The sequence below is a fragment of the Notechis scutatus genome, chromosome 12 (genome assembly GCF_049901735.1).
Source record: "Notechis scutatus isolate UNSWTSFEM ecotype Mainland chromosome 12, rNotScu1.2, whole genome shotgun sequence".
NCBI lineage: Eukaryota > Metazoa > Chordata > Lepidosauria > Squamata > Elapidae > Notechis > Notechis scutatus.
In genome coordinates this window covers 17,322,311-17,342,953 of record NC_142020.1, presented here as the reverse complement: position 1 = coordinate 17,342,953, position 20,643 = coordinate 17,322,311, and the positions used below count along the sequence as shown (strand labels likewise).

At 39.9% G+C, this 20,643-nt stretch overlaps 1 protein-coding gene across 3 annotated transcripts in view; it reads left to right on the top strand.

The window, feature by feature from the left end:
- The first annotated feature begins 408 nt into the window (after positions 1-408).
- Positions 409-20,643, top strand: part of CREBBP (CREB binding lysine acetyltransferase) — a 42,995-nt gene continuing 22,760 nt past the window's right edge. Inside the window, exons 1-12 of one of the 3 annotated variants that reach the window (XM_026683321.2) lie at positions 409-1,182; positions 3,212-3,747; positions 10,498-10,674; positions 11,525-11,774; positions 12,633-12,746; positions 14,642-14,881; positions 15,402-15,498; positions 15,766-15,915; positions 16,285-16,402; positions 17,510-17,702; positions 18,684-18,737; positions 20,397-20,521. In XM_026683321.2, the coding sequence (XP_026539106.2) occupies positions 891-1,182; positions 3,212-3,747; positions 10,498-10,674; positions 11,525-11,774; positions 12,633-12,746; positions 14,642-14,881; positions 15,402-15,498; positions 15,766-15,915; positions 16,285-16,402; positions 17,510-17,702; positions 18,684-18,737; positions 20,397-20,521 (2,346 nt within the window). In that variant the 5' untranslated portion in view covers positions 409-890. Of the gene's footprint in view, positions 1,183-3,211; positions 3,913-10,497; positions 10,675-11,524; positions 11,775-12,632; positions 12,747-14,641; positions 14,882-15,401; positions 15,499-15,765; positions 15,916-16,284; positions 16,403-17,509; positions 17,703-18,683; positions 18,738-20,396; positions 20,522-20,643 lie in introns of all 3 variants that reach the window. The other 2 variants (XM_026683320.2, XM_026683319.2) reach the window with 2 other exon arrangements.

Here is a 20,643-nt window from a genome sequence, read left to right as displayed (position 1 = left end):
GACTGGCCGCCAGGTGGGCCGCGAGGCTGGCTCGGGGGTCCCACGGCAGGGCAGAGGAGGGCAACGGGGGGGGGGCTTCGGGGGAGAGGTCCCACCCGCAGCTGTGGCACAAAGCGGGGAAGGACTCGCGCGGAGGGTGGGGAATCCGAGCTTTTTTCCGTGACCCCAAGGGAGCATCGGGGCCGAAACCTGTGACAGGTAAACCGACTCCCACAGGTAAAAGAGCCTTGCGCGCTCCCGGCAGCGGCTGCCTCGGCGGAACGAGCGGCCGGCAGAGCTTCGGCTGCGCTCGTGCTTTTCCGGCGGTGGCGGCGGCGAAGCGAGGGACGCGCCGTGCGCAATGAGGCGAGCGCGCACGCCCGGCCCCGCCCCTTTGTCTGTGGAAAAGAGAAGAGAAAAAACTTTTTTTTTTTAATTGAGGAATCAACAGCCGCCATCTTGTCGCGGAGCCGGAGCGTGTCGCGGGCGGGAGCCGGGCCGGCCCAGGGCGGGAGCCGGGCCGCGGGGAAGCCGCCGCGGGGCCGCTGACGCCTCACGGACGGGTCCTTTTGCGCCTCGGCCGCCTGGTCCCTCCAGGACGCGCTGCCAGCACCGCGGGCCGCCGCCGCCACCCGCCCGCCCCGGTCTAGCGGCGTGAGTCCCGCCGTGCCCGCTCCCCGTGGGGACGCTGGGCCCCGAAGGCGCGGCGGGCCGGCGGAGGACAGGGAGAACGGCGTCCGCTGCGACTGACCGCCCGCCTGACGGAGGGAGGAGGAGGAGGAGGAGGGAGGGGGCGCGGGCGCCATCCGGGCACTGCGCGAGGGGGAGGGGCGCCGCCGCGCTTCCCGCCGCCGCCGCCGCCACTGGGGGTCCTGCTGCTGCTGCTGCTGCTGCCCGTCGCGGCCGCCGAGATGGGGGGTCGCGCAGCGGCGGGGGCGGCCGGTAATGAAGCGCTGAGGAGCGGAAGGCGGCCCAGCCTCTCGGCCAGCCCGCCACGGCGGCGAGCGGGAGAACGACGCGGAGGAGGAGGAGGCGGCGGCGGCGGAGGAAGCCGCGGCCGGCAGAGCGCGGAGCCGCGGGAGAGACCGAGCCCGCAGCGGCGGCGGGCGGCGGAGGCCATGGCGGAGAACTTGCTGGACGGGCCGCCCAACGCCAAGCGAGCCAAGCTCAGCTCGCCCGGTTTCTCCGCCTCCGACACCACAGGTGAGCCGAGGCTGCCGGCCCGGGCGGCCTGTCAGCGGGGAGGTCCTCGGCGGATGTCCGGGCCGCCCGGCGCTGGGCTTCTGTTCCGCCGCTCGTTGCCCGAGCCCGCGAGGCAGCGGCTCTGAGATGGGGGCCGCAATCGCGGGTCCCGAAAGATCGGGCAGGAGGAACCGGGGCGGTGGCGGCGAGGGGAGGACTGGAAGGTGCCGCTCCACAAGGTCACCGGCTTCTGTCAAGCCAGGGTTCCCGGGAGGCGCATCGTGCCGAGCAAAGGAGGCTTTAGCGGCAGCCCCGGCCCTTCTCGCTTTCCCTTGGACGTTCTTTGGTGCCGGGCATGTTAAAATGCCCCCCGTCGCTTCCTCACAAATGCCAAAACATTTCCATGATCTTCCGTTGTCAACTAGAATGGTGGTTGTCTTCTGGAAGTATTTAGTTTACTTCAATGAGTGTTCTTCCCGACTCCCAAGCGATTCCGTCGTGTAGGGCTTTTAGTTGGATCTGATTACGAGGCGGTCTTCCAAAGATGCTTGTGAAGTTGTGGTTGCAGAGTTCAAAAGCCTCTTTCTTTGATCCACTGTGGTATAAGGTAAACTCAGAGAGGTGCTTAGCTGTGATGTGGATTCAAAATTATTACATGTTTCAGCAATGTCATACATTATGTTATAGAAACGAGAGAACTTCCTGCTTTCCTTTTTTGACATTGTGTCCCAATCTATAAAATGCAGGGAGGGAGCAGCTATAGAAAAGGCTCACTAGCTCGACTTTCTTAATTAGGGAGGGGGGGGGGGACCCAGGAAAAGACAGTCCTTCAAATAAGCACAATGAATAAAATACTGCATTAGCAAAATTCCATTACACGCATGTCTATTTAATTTTGAAAACACTTTTTGATGTATATTACATACTTGTTTGAAACAGTTGTCACCTTCAGATTTAGATAATGTTAATATACATGTCTCATATTTTAATGTTCCTATCTGTGTAATGGCTTGAACAAAACTTAAAGAGTTGTTCAGGCCTAGAGGTAAACTATTTGTTTATCTGATTGCCAGTAAACTATATTTTACTATTATGTTCAGCCTGACTGATGCGGTTTATGGGAAGCTTAGAAGTTACGTTTTGAGAATGCGTTGCTAATTGTAATGTGGTACAATCTCCGTAAACCATATGCAACAATTGTTTACTTTTGAAACATCTCTTCCTCCATTCCACTGCCCACAGACATAATCAGCATCCCTAAACCATTTGTCTGTGAAGGTTCTCAATTGTCCAGGTTATAGTTGTGCCAAAACATGCTTTTTTCAAACGGCAACAGGACTTTCTTGATTTTTCCTTGAAGACATCTTCAAGAAATTGAAACTTCTTCAAGAAAAATCAAGAAAGTCCTGTTGCCGTTTGAAAAACGTGCCTTTTTGAATATTCCTAAACCATAGTTATATGTATACGTTTGAAAATTCAAACTCATTTTTACATTCTGAAGATGCTAGCTGTGCTAGTGTGAGAATCTGGATGGTTTTTACACTTTAGCTTTTGCTTTAGGGTTTAAACAAATGTACAGTTTCCTTATAGCAGCAGAACCCTTCATTACTATTACAAATATAGGAATCCACTGAACTAGCTGGTCCTGCTTGCATTTCTATCAATTACATTTTGTTTGAGGTTTTCTAAACCATGGTAATACAGTTCATGTTCTTACGTGTATTTTTCTGTTCATGGATTTCTGATCGTATGAATCATTTTCTAAATGTTAAAATAATACCTTGTATAGGAAAACAAATGATAAAAATGTTTTTGAATCATTTAATTTACTGTTGTTCCTTGTTTAATTTCATTACTTTTGCTTTATGTGTTTTTAAAGGAAGTATTATTATATGATATTTTTATTTTCTCTGGCAACTGCCTCCATCAATATGTTAGGTAAAAAAGCTGTGCTGTACACCATTTGTTTTGTGTTCTAAACTATGTTCAGAATTGATTTAACTGGGTATAAATTTTTTCTTGCTTACACAAATTTCTGTTAACTTTACAGAATTTGGAACTTTCTTTGATTTGGAAAACGATCTTCCTGATGAATTGATCCCCAATGGAGAGCTGAACCTTGTAAGCAGCAGTGGAAACATTGTTCCAGATGCAGTTTCTAAACACACACAACTTTCTGAACTTCTGAGGGGAGGCAGTGGCTCTTCTCTTAACCAAGGAATTGGGAATGTGAACTCCGGCAGCCCTGTCCAGCAGAGCATCAATAGCCAGGTCCCGGCACAACCGAACAGTGTGAATATTGGCAACTTGAATGTGATGGGCAAGAGCCCATTAAATCAGGCAGACGCTGGTGTTTCAAGCCTGGCCAAACAAGCAGCCAGCACATCTGGGCCCAACACCACAGCCACTCCAGGCCTGAATTCTCAAGCACAGAAACAAGTGGGAATGGTGACAAACAGTCCAGCAACCTCCCAGACAGGTTCTGGGATATGTATGAACACTGGCTTCAACCAGGCTCATCCAGGTCTTCTCAACAATAACTCTGGCCACAGTTTAATGAATCAGAGCCAACAAGGACAAGGGCAGGTAATGAATGGTTCCCTTGGGACAACTGGAAGAGGCCGAGGTGCCGGATTGCAATATTCTGTCCCCACCATACAGGGAAATGCAAGCAATGTGCTGGCAGAGACCTTGACGCAGGTGTCTCCTCAAATAACAGGGCACACAAGCCAGGCAGGAGCCATGGCAAAAGTATGTGGGGGTCACTTGAACTGGGGAATGGTTTGTAATTTTATTATATCATTGCAGCTCTCATTGAAATAACTAATTTTCAAAAGATATCGGAATAAGTAATTTAATTATCTAAGGTCTAGAGCAGAGGTGGCCAAGTGCTACACAATATTTTGGGAAATAGAGTAAGAGCTACAAAATAATGATTTGCATTCTTTGGTCTTATTGGATTTTTTTGGATTGTTTTTTCCTTGCTATCTGTATTGTTTAAAATCTCACAGGCATATAGTTGGACTTGTATTTCAAGTCCATGTGTTTTTTAAATCTCAGATTGGTACAAAACTGGCTGAATTTTGCAGTTACACTGCCAAAATTTATCGGTGCAATCGGGATCAGGGGGTCACAAAATAGTGGGGCAGGGGAGGGGGCAGCACGGCCTTTCCCTAGTTTAGAATAGTTGGCAATTATTTGAGACTGGTGCTGAATTTAAACTTGATTTTGTACTTGATCATAATTTTCCCAAGTATGGTATTTCCCTGAAACATTGAGTTATATCTTTGAGCTGGCTGCCTGAAGATAATGCCCCAAATTGGAATTGGGAAAACTTCTCTTTTTAAAAGCTGGTGTTTTAATCAGGTCTTTGCTGTTTTTTAAAAGACGGCAAGAAATAGTTGTCTTGAGTTCTGGCTATGGTAGCATTGTTGCCACTGGTCATTCATGGTATCATATCACCTGAATTGCTTGGAATGCAACAATTAATATTTTCTGGCATTGTTATATGCTGAATGTTTGGATTGGACTCTTTGCTCTGTATTTATTTGTGACAATATTTTTTCTTTCAACAGCTGATTTATGAAATGATCATAGAACTATAAACTTAGAAGGGGCTAGTGAGGCATGAACTCTACTCCTTGTAGGATCCACATTAAGGCATCTCCAACAGATGGCTTATCTAGCCTCTGCTCAAAGACCTAAGGTTGGATAATCGCCTCTTCTTTGCGTAATTGGTTCCACTGTTGGATTCCTGTTGGGGTTAGGGCATTTTCTAGTAGGAATCTGCCATCGTATAATTTCTGCATATTATTCCATATCCTGCATTTTGGAATACTGTGGCACAGGCCACAATAATTGGTATGATTTCCTTCCAGATATTTGAAGACTGCTGTCACATTCCACCCCTACCCCTATCCCGTGCCTTCTCAGAGCTAGCTGTTCCTAGAATCTTCCGCCTTTCTTCTGATGACCTGAGGTTTTTAATCCCTTGATCATCCTGATTATCTGAATTGGTTTGTAACTCTGGTGCCCATTTACTACGTACAATCCTCAAGAGTCAGATTTCAGATATTTCAGATAGAAATATCACGTCCTGCCATTTAAAAAATTATACTTTGATTAATGCCATCTAACACTGAATTTTCCTCCCAAGCAGCTACATTGCTTTGTTAATTTTGGTGCATAATAATAAGATGGTATTCCAAGTTTAGTATTGAAAATGCTGTTGCCAAGCCAGGTATCTGCCATTCAGCATTGGTGCATTTAATGTCTATTTCCTAAGTGAAGAATTTTGCATTTTTCTGTTATTTTCAGGCCATTTCTTTAATCAAGCCCTAATCAGTTTTCTGTCATCTGTACATTTGTTCAACATTTCCTTTTTCATCAAATTAGTTAATAAACATTTTGAATGGTACAGAGCCTAGGATTGACCCTTGTGATATCATATTCAGTTCTTCTCAATTTCAGTTTAATGAAGATCTGTTTATGAACCCATTGAGAATATGATTTTGAGCTATCTGTATCTCCATTTAAGTGTCATGCTCATCATCCCTAAGTAGTTGGCTAATCAGAAACAAGATTTAATGTACCAAAATCAAGATATATCTACAGTATTTCTATAGATTTGATTTTAAAAATGAAATCAAGATATTTGGGCAAGATTTGTTTTCCATAAATCTATGCTGACTTCTGGTAACTGCTGTATTATTTTCAAATTATTACTGACACAGCCATGTCAAGAAAGGCAATTAATTTGAATATATAGAAGTTTGATAGTCTAGACAGCTGATTGGCTAGGATTCTACAGATTTCAGAATATTCCACTGAAAGTTATAGCAATCCCTTCAACAAATTCTGGGAATTGTGTCATTGTAGCTGAGAGACAAAATGGCATTCAGAAGTGTATATCCAAGCAGAGTCTAGAGAGGCACTTTAATTTGCAGACACCCAGGAAAAGGATAATATAGTATAATTTTAACACCTTTGTCATCAGATTATTGGACATAAGATTATGAAGTCCAAAAAATGGAATGCTTTATTACAAAGAGGTCTGTTTCAAACATACGATTTATGTGAAATGAACATACATCTAAGGAATAAATATAAAACTATATGATCGTTTATGATGAGCAATTGAGAGATTAGTAAAGCAAAGAAGCATAATTATAGGTTCTGAATAAAAGACAGAACTTTTTTTGTTTTGGTTGTACCAAGAATGAATCTACTATAATAAGTGGAATGACTGCGAGAAGATAAATTACAAATCCTGTATAAATAAACATTAGTTGATTATTTAATCTCCTAAGAGAAGGAACAGAAAATTAAGGAAATTAAATGCATGGGCTTCTTGGGACATAGTAAAACAAATTATATTATAGAATGCCCCCCAAAAAGGGGAATTATGCTGGTGCAATGTTTCAAAAGGGGAGCTTGGTGAAATCATTAAATAAAAGAAGCTGTGGTTTAGAAAATGCATATAAGAGAATGCTACAAAAGAAAGGAAGAGAGAAAGATATTGTATAATGTGTATATATAGAAAAAATAAATACAAAAATGTAATTAAAGAGAAAATGGGATAGTTAAGATTAAAAGGGGTAGAAAAATGCAGAATGATTTTGATGGAAGCAAATAGTTGTTTTGGAAGTGGGTGAAGAGGAGCCACCAGTAGAGTGGAATTAAAAATAAAAATTATGAAATTATTTGGGATGAAGCTGCAGTGAGGGAATAGCAGAAAGAATACTTTAGAGCCTTGTATGGAAATGTCAGTAAAAACAGGAATTGTCACAACTGCTGTTATTGTTACTATTATATGGCCAGCAGTCAGAAAGAACTAAACTGAAAAATGAAGATGCATAAAAACTGACTAGAAAACAAATCAATATGAATTTTCCAGGAGAGGCAGAAGCGCAGGATTGGACAATCTGGAAAGATCTATCCCAACAAACAGGAGGTACAAATGGAAATAGGTCCTTGATCAAAATGTGTTCTTTAAGATGGGATCAGTAAAACTGTTTCAGGATTCTCTATCTAGAGACCAGTGAAAGAACATACAGCTCAAGGACTCTACTGCATCTCTGCAAAGATGTATACGTTGAAAGACTATTGTTTTATAATGCCCCAATAAGAGTGGCAAGGCAGTGCATCTTAAATGCTACAAATGTAACATCCAATGAAAATATAACAAAAAACAAGTCGTGAATGTTGTATGAATGTTGAAGAAAAGTAACATTGCCAGTATAGATGGTTTAATTGGAGAAATATTTACATGCCTTGTGATTTGCCTATGAAGTGGCTGTGTGATTTCAGTATCGGTGTGAAGGAGTTAGGATTGGAAAGATTAGAAGAATGATATTGTTATTCTATCTTACAAAGGGAAGGATATTAAGTGGTAGGAAAGGAGTACAGTGAACTGGTGTGGCGTGAATTTTTGGTCTCCTGTTATACCGAAGGTAGTTCTGGAAAGTAGCAGATGCCGAATCATTGAACATGATCAATGCCTCTGAAGAAATTTTAGAATTAAAGAAGATCGGGGTGAGCAATCTTTTGTTGGTTACAGATTGCTCTTAGTACTTTTTTTATGTGTAGATGAGGGTGTAGTGGATGGATTAACAATGCAGAGTCAGGATTTTCTGGGATGGTGAGTCTACCCATGTTTTGACTTTTATGCCATTAGTTTTCAGCAGCTGCATTCAGATTTCAATTCGGAATTCAATTCATGATTCCAGTTATTGCAAAAATGGAATTTGGGGTGCGGATGATGCTCTAAGGCCTCGAGATGCTCTGGATGGAGCTGTGATGTGGTTCTGTAGATGTCATCTCCTTGTCAGATTCACTATTTTCTTTGAACAAGAAAATATCATGTCTAAGTTTTATGTCACTACCGATGAAAGAGACTTTAAGCACATCAGCAATTCTTTGAATAAATCAACTTGTGCATTGCAAATAAAATATTCAGTGTTAAAACTTAATTGTAGAAGGAACTAAAGACACGTTTCCCCTGACAACCTGTAGATTAAATGTATTAAACTCAGTGACAGGCCATCATTACATTACATAGATACAGAATAGTGAAGTGTGAAAGTATTTTAGAGATCATCTAGTTTGGCCCCACTATTCAATGAAGGGTACACTAAGGATTTCACGCAGCTTACCATTATCCAGCCTTGGTTTGAAGACCTCCTGTGAAGGGAAATGTATCCATTCACAAGGTGACTTCTACTTTTCTCAGGAATTCTTCCTAATATCTAACTTGAATTACTTCCCTGCGTTTTCAACCCATTCGTTCTGGTCCTGCCTGCTGGAGTAACAGAGAACAAGTCCACTTCCTCCTGTATTATGACAAGTTTTATATTTCTGAAGATTGCTATCCTATCTTTTTCAGTCTTCAGCAGAATACTTAAACTCTGTATATTGAACAATTTCTGTTTTAACTGATATGGTTGCTCTATTCTCTTGTTTTTCATTTGTATAGTATAGGTTTTATTTGCAGTTTTCAACTGTGGACTACAGAGGGATATATAAATATTTGAAATCAATTAATATAAAAATACATTTCAGAAATTTCTGGAGAACCAGAAACCCTATTGAGAGGGCTGCTCTAATCCTGAGAATATTCCACAAGCAAATGACATAGACACAACCCTAACCCACTTCTTTGGTTACTCTGTAGAAACTGGTAATCAGAGCAATGCTGGCTTAAAGCCTTTAGGACAGATAGCTGTTGATAGACCAATTTCCAGGACAAATTAAGGAATTTCTTCCATTACTATCTTTCTGGAAAGAAATCCCATCATTGGGAGAAGTTATTCATTTTCCCCATGCTGCATATCCCACCTTTGAATGACTGAGTACTGGTCGTCTTCAGAAGGAAGGAGAGAAAGCAGAAGGGCCTCTGTACTCAATGGCTCTTTAACATGCATTTTTACATCTCTACAATGCTCTTTTACTCACTTTTTTCCTTAAATTATGCAGTCTCAGATGTTGTATAATGTTATTTTTGAAGGAGCATTATCTCTTATTTAGATCCAAATAATTTGCAAAGATTTTAATAGTTAATAGTTGGCTATAAAGTATTAGGGCATAGTTTGGGGATTAAAAAATTAAGACACGTTGGTCATATAAAATAGGCTGCAGGATTTGAATGCTTTTGTCATTTATAATCTAGTAGCAAATTACTTGACGTATTTATAGTTAATTTTTTGTTGGCTTAATTGTTCTTTAATAATTTAACACTTCAAAATAATTGTCTGATTTTTAAAAATATTGTTCATTGATTCAGGTTTTTTTTAATTGCCAATTTTGAGATCCAGCAACAATTTTTCTTTTCAAAATCTTTGCAAAATTATGCTTGGATATTAGCAATTTTTATATTAATAATCCGTAAGCAAGATGAAAAAATATTATTGCATGTAGAGAATGCATATTACGCAAGTGGTTTTTTAAGCTTACATTGTAGTTCTCTCTGTTAAATGCCAACTTTCATCAGGCCCAACTAACATAATTGTAGAGCATGAATGCTGGGAGTTCTTATTCCAAAGCCTCTGGAGGGTCACAGAGTCTCAATTTCTGACGTACAATGTTTTAAAATTAATATGGCCACCAAGAAAATCACAGGAGAGCAGAGCAAGTGGTTTATATATCGGAAGGAATTGCTCTATCGAGTGGCAACAGTGTTTGTCAGAAGAAGGCGTTTTGATTTATTTTGTACTTAAGTCTTCAGGTGCTAATTTCAGCTAAAACTATTGGAAGTTTTATTCTTGTGCATCCTTATGTTGAAATATTATAAATAAGATTTAAAAAATGAAGAGCAAGTAATTTCTTCTACATGTGAAATATACTTATTCTCATTCCAGTGATGATTTTTTTTTCTTGTAAAATGTGCAGTGTTCCTTCAAAAGTAATACTTGAAAATCATGACTGTGTGGATCATAGCAACAAAACCATGCACATAATTGTAATAGTCTTAACTGTTAAGCTTTAGGTATATAGGAAGTCCTTGTTTAGCAACTGTCTCAAACAATAATCATTTGCAGTTACAACAGTGATGAAAAAGTAACTTTGTGACCGTTCTTGTATTTATGACCTTCCCAGGCCTGTAAAGCAAAAACAAGCTTAATGAAGATTGTAAGCACAGTAACAGTTTCACTTAACAACTGCTTTGCTTAATAATCAAGTTGCTGGTCCCAGTTGGGTCATTAAACAAGGACTACTTGTACTATTAATTCAAACAATTTGCATTTTGGGCTTGGAAAATTATATACTATTCATTTCAGTCTGTACCTGCGCTTAAGTGGATACAGGAATCTAACATCGTTAATTTTACTTTCATTCCAGATGGGAATGGCCAGTAACCCAGGTCCCTTTGGGCAACCATTTAGTCAACCTGGAGGGCAGCAAATGGGAGCAACAGGAGTCAACCCACCGCTACCAAATAAACAAGGCATAGCAAATAACCTGTCCCCCTTTCCTTCAGATATCAAGAGTATTTCAGTTACCAATGTGCCAAATATGGTGAGTTGCTTGTAACTCATTTGGAGGTTTGCTACAGTACTTAGGGTTTTGTTGTCATTACTACTAGGGCAAGATGGTAAAACAATAACAACATAGTATTCCATGAGAATAACGGCAAGAGATATGCAGAAAACTACATTCTAAACAACCTGGAACTGAAGTAGTGATAAAATTTTCTGACAAGCTCTGGGTTATGAAGTTACCTGTTAGGAACTCTGGAATGAACCTTCTTGTGCCTTTAGCATTTTAGTAGATTTTTAGGAGCTGTTTCGAATAGCTGGGATACGTTTAGTAGCAACCTTGGTGAAGTTGAGGTAGCTAATAAGGAATTGTTTTCCTATGGAAGATTTATTTGGTTATGTTTGTCAAGTTGTTCGGGGTGCAAATTAGGAGACCAGAAAGATTTCTCAAAGAGAAAAAAAAAAAGCAAACGCCAAAAAACTTTTAGATGGAGGTAGATCGCTTTAGAATGTATGTCATTATGTACCCCTGCAGCTGCCCCAAGTTGAACAGGCTTCCATTCAGTATGTGGAGGCTCTGTAATGTTCATGTAATTTAGTTACTTTTCATTAGGGAAAAATAGGTTGTGGCTTGTAAAATATTTTGACTATAGCACTATTTTTTTTAAGTCCTGAGTCTTTTATTCCTAAACAATGTACTGTGTATATTGTTATGTAAGCCGCAAAATTCTGCTAAAGTTTAGCATTAAAAATAAAATGGCTTGTGGCCTCTTAGGAGGTAGTTTATCACTCCCAAGAGATTTAAGATGGTAGTCAAACTAACATATGTATTAAGCACATATGTTGTCCTGCACATATAAAACTTAATGTACTGCATTTTTTGCTTTTAGTCTCAGATGCAAACCCAGGTACAGCAAGTGGGAATTGTATCTACACAGGCTATGTCAACAGGGCCAACAGCGGACCCTGAAAAACGCAAACTGATTCAGCAACAGCTGGTTCTGCTACTTCATGCTCATAAGTGTCAGAGGCGAGAACAAGCCAATGGAGAAGTGCGGACATGTGCTCTTCCACACTGCCGAACTATGAAAAATGTCCTGAATCACATGACACATTGTCAAGCGGGAAAGGCCTGTCAAGGTAAGAGCCAACATGTGGTGTGTTGCTCCCTAGCTTTGGTATAAAACAGTCCCTTTCATATGGTTTTATACAACATCTAGGAGATGGAAATTGACCCAAAGTCCAACCTGATGGTTCTCATGATATGGTGTCATATAGTCCCTTGAAATCAAAATGGCTGGGTTATTTCTTTTTCCTTGCTTTGGTGAAATAGAATCTTCTGGAAAGTAATGAGTTTTCATGCATGTTTTCAGCTTTCACCTTCATTGGGTTTGCATTGATTTTCACGAGTTAAAAGTACTCACAAAAGCACAGGCATTTGTTATCTTCTGTGGGACTGCAAAAAACTGCTTCCAATCCATTTTAGTTGGGCTGCTTTTGAATAACTAGTGTTCTCTTATTAAGAGTTTTAAAGTTTACTCTTAATGTTCTGCTGGCATTTCTGCTTCCTTTGTATGTTTGGAACCTAAAGGAAGATAGTTTTGACTGCTAAGGATAATCTTTTGTTTTTCCTTCTAATTTCAAAAATGTCTTCAAATGTGTCAAAGCCAATAAGCAACCTCAAAAGGTTGCATTTCTTGTAACTCATTTGAGCTATGAGGGCTTTGCAGCATAGGTCTTTTTTAGAAAAATATGACTTACTTTATGGTATTTCAATACAGTCATTCCAGTTACTGGTCCTTTGTTTAATAGGTGATATCCTCAGTATATGATCAGCAGAATTCTCAGCATAGCGAATTCTATGTTGCAGTATAGCAAATAGTGGATACCCCCTATTCATAGATCCAAGCTTTGCAAATGCTACTGTGTGATTTAACAAACTTGGAATTAAGTTTATTCAGGACTACAGAGGTTTAGTTTATGGTTTCTCTTCCGTAGTGGCACATTGTGCATCATCACGTCAGATCATATCCCACTGGAAAAATTGTACACGGCATGACTGCCCAGTGTGTCTCCCACTGAAAAATGCTAGTGACAAGAGAAGCCAGCAACGTAAGTAGCCTTTTCTGTTGAAGAATGTTTTTTTATTGGGAGTAAAGAAAAATTCAGAACAAATACATTGTCTCCATTTCCTGCTTTCCTTTGAAACTTGTTCCTTTAAAATGATATCGAATTAAGAAAATATAAAGCCACAGTGTTATTAGGATGTTTAATCTTAAATAGTTTGATTGCTTACCTGCATTTGGCTAAAAAGCCTCCCAGGGTAAATGAAGAGTAGGGGTGCCAAACTAGTGGGCCATGGGCCGGATGCGTCACGTGCAAGCCACGCCTACCCCAGCTCCCCAAAGGGAAAAACCGTCACAATACGTCGCCTGTAATGTAGAGGAATAGAAATAACCTTGGAAAAAATACCTGGCAGCTATTACAAAGGCACCTGCTTAGTTCCGAAAGAGGAGAAAGAGTAAGGAAGGAACTAAAGATTGGCCTACCAGGAGTCCTTTGGGTATAAAAGGAAGGCAAAAAAGAAATCCTGTTAGGCTTTCAAGATTCTGTAGTCTCTATCGATAAAGTAAAATTCCATTATTTTTTGTAACTCTGTTCACATAGGTTCCAAGTTAGGAAAATCACGAGAGCCTTTCTGTTAGATATAAAATGTAATGGTCTGAAAATATTTTTTTAAAATGTATTCAGATTTTAAAACTTTCTTTAAAATCATTCATTAATCTGTCAAACCTATCTCTGCCCAGAATCACTCTGTGAGAAAGATGATTTCTAAATTTGCTATATAAATAGATAAAAATAAAAATTATGAGCATAATTATATTCTGTTCTGTTTGCTAATATGGAGATGAGATAAATCAATGGATCTGGTAACCAATCATTCTGAAGGGTCAATTACTAAAGAATATGAGGGGATAGAACAGCAGGGTAGAGAAGTAAAACAAAGAATGCTAAGTCCTAAGGATTTGAGTGATAAATTGCTGGTCCTGAAGTATACTTTATAGTGACTGAATTCTAATCAGGACTTCCGGCATTAATTATTTGGAAATAGTTGATTGGATATTCAGCAAGATGGGAAATGGTCACTAAACAGCAAAGAAACTTAAAGTGTAGTCAGCTAAATGAATTATCATTATGAGAATAACTGCTACTTTGGACAACTTGGGTTTTAGCCAGCATTTAGTCAGTGTAATGTGTATATGTGTATATTTGTATAAGTATCACATAATTGTTTTTTCTTAAGTACTGATATCTAATTACAATTTTTGAATATATTTCTCAGAGCGCTATTGAAATTCTCCCATTTCAATAGAATTAGAATTACAGCTGTTCTGAGGGGAGGGAAAGTTATTTTGATCTTGAATCTACAAATGATTCCTTTGTATGCACTTGTAGATCAACAGAAGGGAGTGTTGTTCATCAAGAAATGTATGTACTTCTCAGTATTTACAAACTAACCCTAATGTAAATTTGCTGATAGGTTAAATGGTCCCTTTAAAAATGCTGGAGCTATCTTGGAAGTGAACTCAGCACAAACCAAACCTTGAGAGTATATATGTGGTAGAAACTTCAACAGTTTCCCCATAGTAGAACTGGGGAAACTCAGGTTTGGATCTCCATCCAGCCCCAAATCTCGTATTTAGTTAGTCATGGCTCTCTTAGTTTCACTTATCTCAGGAGAGAACATAGATTGAAAAATGTGTTTGAGTTATGAGCTATCCCAAAGGTTCTTCAGAAGAAGCTTCTTGGATGAGAAGTGAAATGTCTTCAAGGAAAAATAAAGAAAGTCCAGTTGCTGTTTGAAAAAGCACCTTTGGGACAACCACGACCTGGATGACTGAGAATCTCCATAGAGATATGAGCTTGTGTTTCAATTTTTTATCATTAGTGCATTAGCTTGTGGTATATGTATTGCATAATTCAGTACTTTTTTCTCCTGCCCCTAGCTCTCCTTGGGTCACCAGCTGGTGCAATCCAGAATTCTGTGGCATCTGGAACAGGACAGCCCATAACTCCTTCCCTAACTAATCCTAACCCTATTGACCCCAGTTCCATGCAACGAGCCTATGCTGCTCTTGGCTTACCCTACGGCAATCAACCACAGGCACCGTTGCAACCACAGGTACCAGGCCAGCAGCCTACACCACCTCAAACCCACCAGCAAATGAGGACTATCAGTGCACTGGGTAAGCAAGGGAGCTGCTTCTAGCAGTAGAGAGAAAGTGAGAATTTTGTTTTCAGTTGATGTGTTCAGGAAAATGGAAAAGAATAGAAGGCAAAGAATCCTTGATAAGTGCAAGATTAGCTTTGGCTGGAAACTGGGATCATCATCATCATCATTTTCCTTTAATCAGAATGAGTTTTCTCTGTGCTTAAGAGTACTTAGTATCTTGAGATAGGTAAAGAATGGAGTTTTTTGGTTCTCATTGGCACACAAAGTGTGGATGTTGAGGATGGAGGGCAAGTTAGCACTTTGGTGGAAAATATAAGTTAATTTTCACTGATTGCAATGCATGTACTGTTGCTTATAACTTTTATTTCATTTGCATCTCACTTTTAATCATGTATATGTGTTTTACTTTGTTATTTGAGAAATGTATTTCTTGGTTGAGTTTTCCTACAGTGCATCCATAAATTATGTTAATATAAATATAAGAACTGCCTGAAAATGCTCCGTGACTAACATAGTACATTCTTGTTCCAAAGGAACTAATCAGATGAATCTGGCTGCAGGAGGAATAACTGATCAACAGACTAGCATGATCTCAGAAACGTCTCTTCCGACTCCACTTGGAACAGCAAAGTAAGAAAGTCTTCTTATTTATAGTTGACCATTAGTTCTAGTTTTAAAAATTACAGAGTTTTGGTAATGTTACTTTCCATAGACATTTTGTATCTCGCTGTTAGGGAGGGCTCAGTGATAAAATTACAGTAAAATTTCATTGCTTGTGCTTGCTGTAGTTATTTGATAACGTCTTAACTTTGGTCATCAATAAGGACATTTAAATACAGAAATAAATTTCAATACAAGAGAGATCTACAAAAGGTCCCCTAACTATATTTTCTTTAGCACTTTAATGAGTGATGGCACAAATTCTGGCAGTGTTGGAAATCTCAGTGGCTCTATGCCAACAGCTGCGCCACCTTCAAGTACTGGGGTGAGGAAGACCTGGCATGAGCATGTCACCCAGGATCTGCGCAATCACTTAGTACACAAACTGTAAGTATTAACCAGGTGAAGGCATAGCTCACTATGGGATATAACTAGTCTGTTAATTATGTTACTTTATGGTGCCATTCCTTAGATTTGGGGAATATGAGAAACTGGCTAGTTTTATTAAACATTGATTTCTTCTTCACTATATGAGAAGGTAGTTCATGAGAAAAACTATTTCACACATTTATTCTACTTCCCAATTTCATTTTTCTCTCAGTGCCGCCAAACTAAGGTTTCAATTGCTGCATATCATTCTAAAGGAAGAGTAGTTCTCATTGAATTTCTTAAGAGCTGGAATTTTAAGCGTGTTTCCACTATACGGTGTTTTCTTGCCATGATTCTAAAGGGAATTAAATCTTTTCTTTTTTTCAGTGTACAAGCCATTTTTCCAACTCCAGATCCAGCAGCTTTGAAAGATCGGCGGATGGAAAATCTGGTGGCTTATGCTAGGAAAGTTGAAGGCGATATGTATGAATCGGCTAACAGTAGGGTATGTTATTGATCTGAAAAAAAAAAGGTTTGGCTGGATATGTCAAATGCTGTAGAATGCCACACTTTTGAAAAATTATGGATTCAGGTACATTTCTGCAAGATCATGAACTTCCACTGCAGGGCTCTTCTATGTGGTATAATGATTTAAAAGATTGCCAGTTAGGTAACTACTTCAATCTTCAGTACTTAGAAAGACTGCTTAGAAAGTTTCTTTCTCACAGGAAAGAAGCTGTTCTAGTTTTAAGTCTAGCATCTGAATTTATAGGAACATCTTCTAAAGTGAAGAAGTCTGGAATGTCACAGTGTTTTTATGTTACTGTAGGAATCTAAAGCTATATGCAATTTCTGTTTAGCCCTTGAACAAGAGGCTGCCAGGAAATCCCAGAACAGGAGAAGTTGAAAAGGGTCGTGGCAATACTGTTGCCAGGAAAAGGAGCCAGGCTCAGTTCTTTATCTTACATACCTGTGCGAGAAGATGAGATCTGGCCAGCATTTTAAACAGTGCTGTTCATGATCTACGTTGTCAAAAGCATTACATCACAGATGTGTAAAGCCCTTTGGGCCAGTGAGATTGTACTTGAAGTACTATGTACACTTCTGGGCACCACATTTCCAGAAGGGCTTTGACGGGTTAAATCAGGTTCAGATGGGGTGGGGGGGCATTGAGGAAAATAATTTTGAAGTGAAACATGATATCCAATCTTTAGGTAATAAAAGGCTATCACTTCAATTTATACTACTGTTCAATTAAATTGCATCCACAGTATTGCTGTCACAATCCTATCACTGTATTGCAGCAGCTTGCTCAAGTTTCTTTTCATCTAGAGCATAGGTTGATGGACAATGTATGGCTATCCAGATGTTAGATTTAAATTCCTATCCTCCATCTTAGATCACAGCTGATCATATCAAGTAACATCTGGAGGATGATATGTTGCCTGTCTCATCTAGAGACTGTGTTGTGCAAAATTTCAGGAATTATTTTTTCACTTAGGGTTAGGGTTATGAGGTAGCTGCTTCAAATGGTCACTATTCATATACCAAAATGGATTCAAATTATAACTTCAATCTGTGCTCATCTGATCCTAAAATTTTCTTTTTTCAGGATGAATATTACCATTTATTAGCAGAGAAAATATATAAGATACAAAAAGAGCTAGAAGAGAAACGGCGGTCTCGTTTGCATAAGCAAGGGATCTTGGGTAACCAGCCCACCTTACAGGCCCCTGGGTCTCAACCCCCTGGCATTCCATCAGTGGCAACAACTGTGGGTCAAGCGCAGCCTGTGAGACCTCCCAGTAAGTGATTCACTGAAAATACAGAGCAAGAAAGACCTTGCTACTTCTTCTTTTTATCGTGTTGTATTCAAAAACCAATCTTAACAAGTTTTAAAAAATGAAAATTTCTAAAACCACAGGGAAGCAGGATCAAATTTGAATTTGCCTACAGATCTATAACCATTTTATGAAATTCTGAAGAGATGACATTTCCTTGGAAAGGAAGTCCTGATGTTGTGCCTCCCTAGCATCCCCGAATGAATTTTCTTAAGCAGACAATATGAACCTTTCCCAGCATCAAGATGAAGATGAGCCAAAGCACCCTTCTCAGCACTTCCTTCCCAAATGGATTGCTTGACTTTGTTATGCATCGCTCTGTTGCTGCCTTCAGGTATCATTGTAGGAATACATCATCTGAGGTGGAGGCTGGAGAAGTTTAGACCAGGTTCCCACATTGCTTACAGCTGCTGTTAGATGTTTACTTAGTAGTGTGAGAAGCAAGGTTTACCACCATGGCTCCTCCAAAAGTGTAACAGGTGTAGCATTTGTAGTATACAGGTTTCATGGTGAAGCTGCTGGCCCAGAACCCAGGAGAGGGTGAGTTCTAGTCCCGCCTTTGGCATGAAAGCTGACTGGCTGACTGGGCCAGTCTCTCTCAGCCCAACCCGACTCACAGGGTTGTTGTGAAAGTAGGGGGAAGAAGGAAAGTTATGTATGCCTGCTGCCATGAGTTACTTATAAAGTAATAAGGGCAGGAAAAAAAATCTAGTAAATAAATACTATCACCCTTGGGAACCTCTCCAGTTGATAAAACTGCTATTTATTCCTTATGTGCTTGTGGAAGACTGACAGGAGAATCCATCTTTTAAGATAGCACTATCTGCAATTTTTAATGTTCTGATTTTATGAATAATCAATCATTTTTAAAACAGATGTTGCCTAAATAATTCTAACATAATTTAGATTTCTACCAGAGTTTAATGTTCATTTATTCTCTTATAGATGGCCCTATATCCATGCCAAGTGTGCCTCTGGGCCGTATGCAAACCTCTCAAGGTATTTTAACATCCATTGCTTTCTCTTTTACTTAGCATCTCTTCTGTGGCTTTTGCTTTCAGCTAGGGTACCCTACCTAGCCCCTCCAATTATGCCACTTGTTCCAATAACCTTCTATCCCAAGTCTGTGTGATAATCTCCCAGTAAGTTCTTGATTCTCTATAACTCCAAATTTTACTTGAGAGTTTACTGTCTGTTGCTTCTGAAGCAATTTATGTTGTTTGTTAAATGGCATAATTATGTTTTTCCTCATTTGAATCAATTTATGCCACTCACATAATCACACAAATGACATACATTATGCCCATTTTTTTTTAAAAAAAATTCAGAGTTAACAGACATTCCTTTCTCCCAAATGGTGTATTAAATTGAGATATACTGAAATCAACTGTCCTTGCAGAAACTTCAAAATTGCTGCTGATGAAAAGGTAGTATCTATATTCTGTGAAGTCTTGATGAAAAACAAATGGAAACTTTCTAATGAGACTTTAGGAAGAACACCATTACAGGATCAACAAATATGATAAAACTGCAAAAATCAGCTTTAATCAGATGAGCCTCTGCAAGGAAACAGAATTAATAGCTTTTTTAAAAAAAAAAAAGGGAAATAGGTATGCATTTGGTCAAGTGGTGTTGCGTGAACCTTAAGGGGGACACTTAGCCTGAATCTTTATCAAAGCAAAGCATCCTCTGGAAGTTTTGCAGTCTTGCAAACGGATACTCTACCCTCAGCAAGCTCTTACACAGACTGGCACCTTGTGGCACGATCTCCAGAGGTTAGCTATTCTGCAGAAACTGTATTTCTCATCACAGGGGTCTAACTAAAGTAGAGGCACAAGCGGAATAAGGGAAGGCCCAAAGCAGTTCCCATGCATAAAGAATATGAAAACATAAGATCCTTGAAATTTTTCAAATAGCTGTGGGTCACTTCTGCTTACCACTTAGAACTGAATTAGAGATTTGTCAGTGTCAGCAGTATTGCAGGCAAAATAGTTTTATTAAACTTGTTCTCTCCCTACACTAAGTAAAAACTCTCCTTTCAAAGATGGAGTTACGCAGAAGTCATATTAAAAATAGGAAGAAAGAGGATGCACTTGTGACACGCCTCTTCTATCAGTTCCCCAGGAAAGGAAAATTGCAATTATAATAAAATAATTCAAGCTACTCCAGCCTGACCCAAAGCAACAGTTATTTTCAAAGGCATTGCAAGAGTTCTTTTTTGAACCTCCTGCCGCCTCCTAGCAGTCCAGCTGAGGAATTGCAGTTGGACAGTCCATCAGCTCCTGTTGGAAAAGCAGGTGGCTGCAACTAAAGGACTTTTGTTCAATATCAGTTCAGTTGTGCCAATTGTGGCTTTACCTAGAACAGGGAATATTTGTTCTGTATAATCCCACCACTAGTCATCCGTGAGGGCAACCGGAATGGTTCCATTTCCATAATTTAGTCCAGAAGTCTGACTTCCAAAGATCCAGTTGACCCAGTGCAGTCCCACGTATGATAATTGGAGTCCATTAGGCTCCCACCAGTGTTCTCTCAAAGTGTCTTTTGTTGTTTCTTCCTACTTGTTTACTGAATTGCCTGGGCCAGGTTTTCCTGCCCGTTTGAGCAGGACTTGGACATTGTGTGTCTAATGAGCTGTTCTGGGGGTACATTTTGCAGGAGTGAATCAGTTTAACTCCATGTCCATAGGGAATGCCCAAATGCCCCCAGCATCAGTCGGGCCTCGTGCGGCTTCTCCACTGAATCACCCTGTTCAGATGAACTCCATGGCCTCTGTTTCGACGGTTCGTATTATATTATTTTTCTTTTGTTGTTAGAATACTTTTAGAAAGTCAATTCAGCTATTGGTTGCTTTGCATCCTTCCCAGTATTGCCACATTGGAATTTTCAGTTAATGAACTTTATT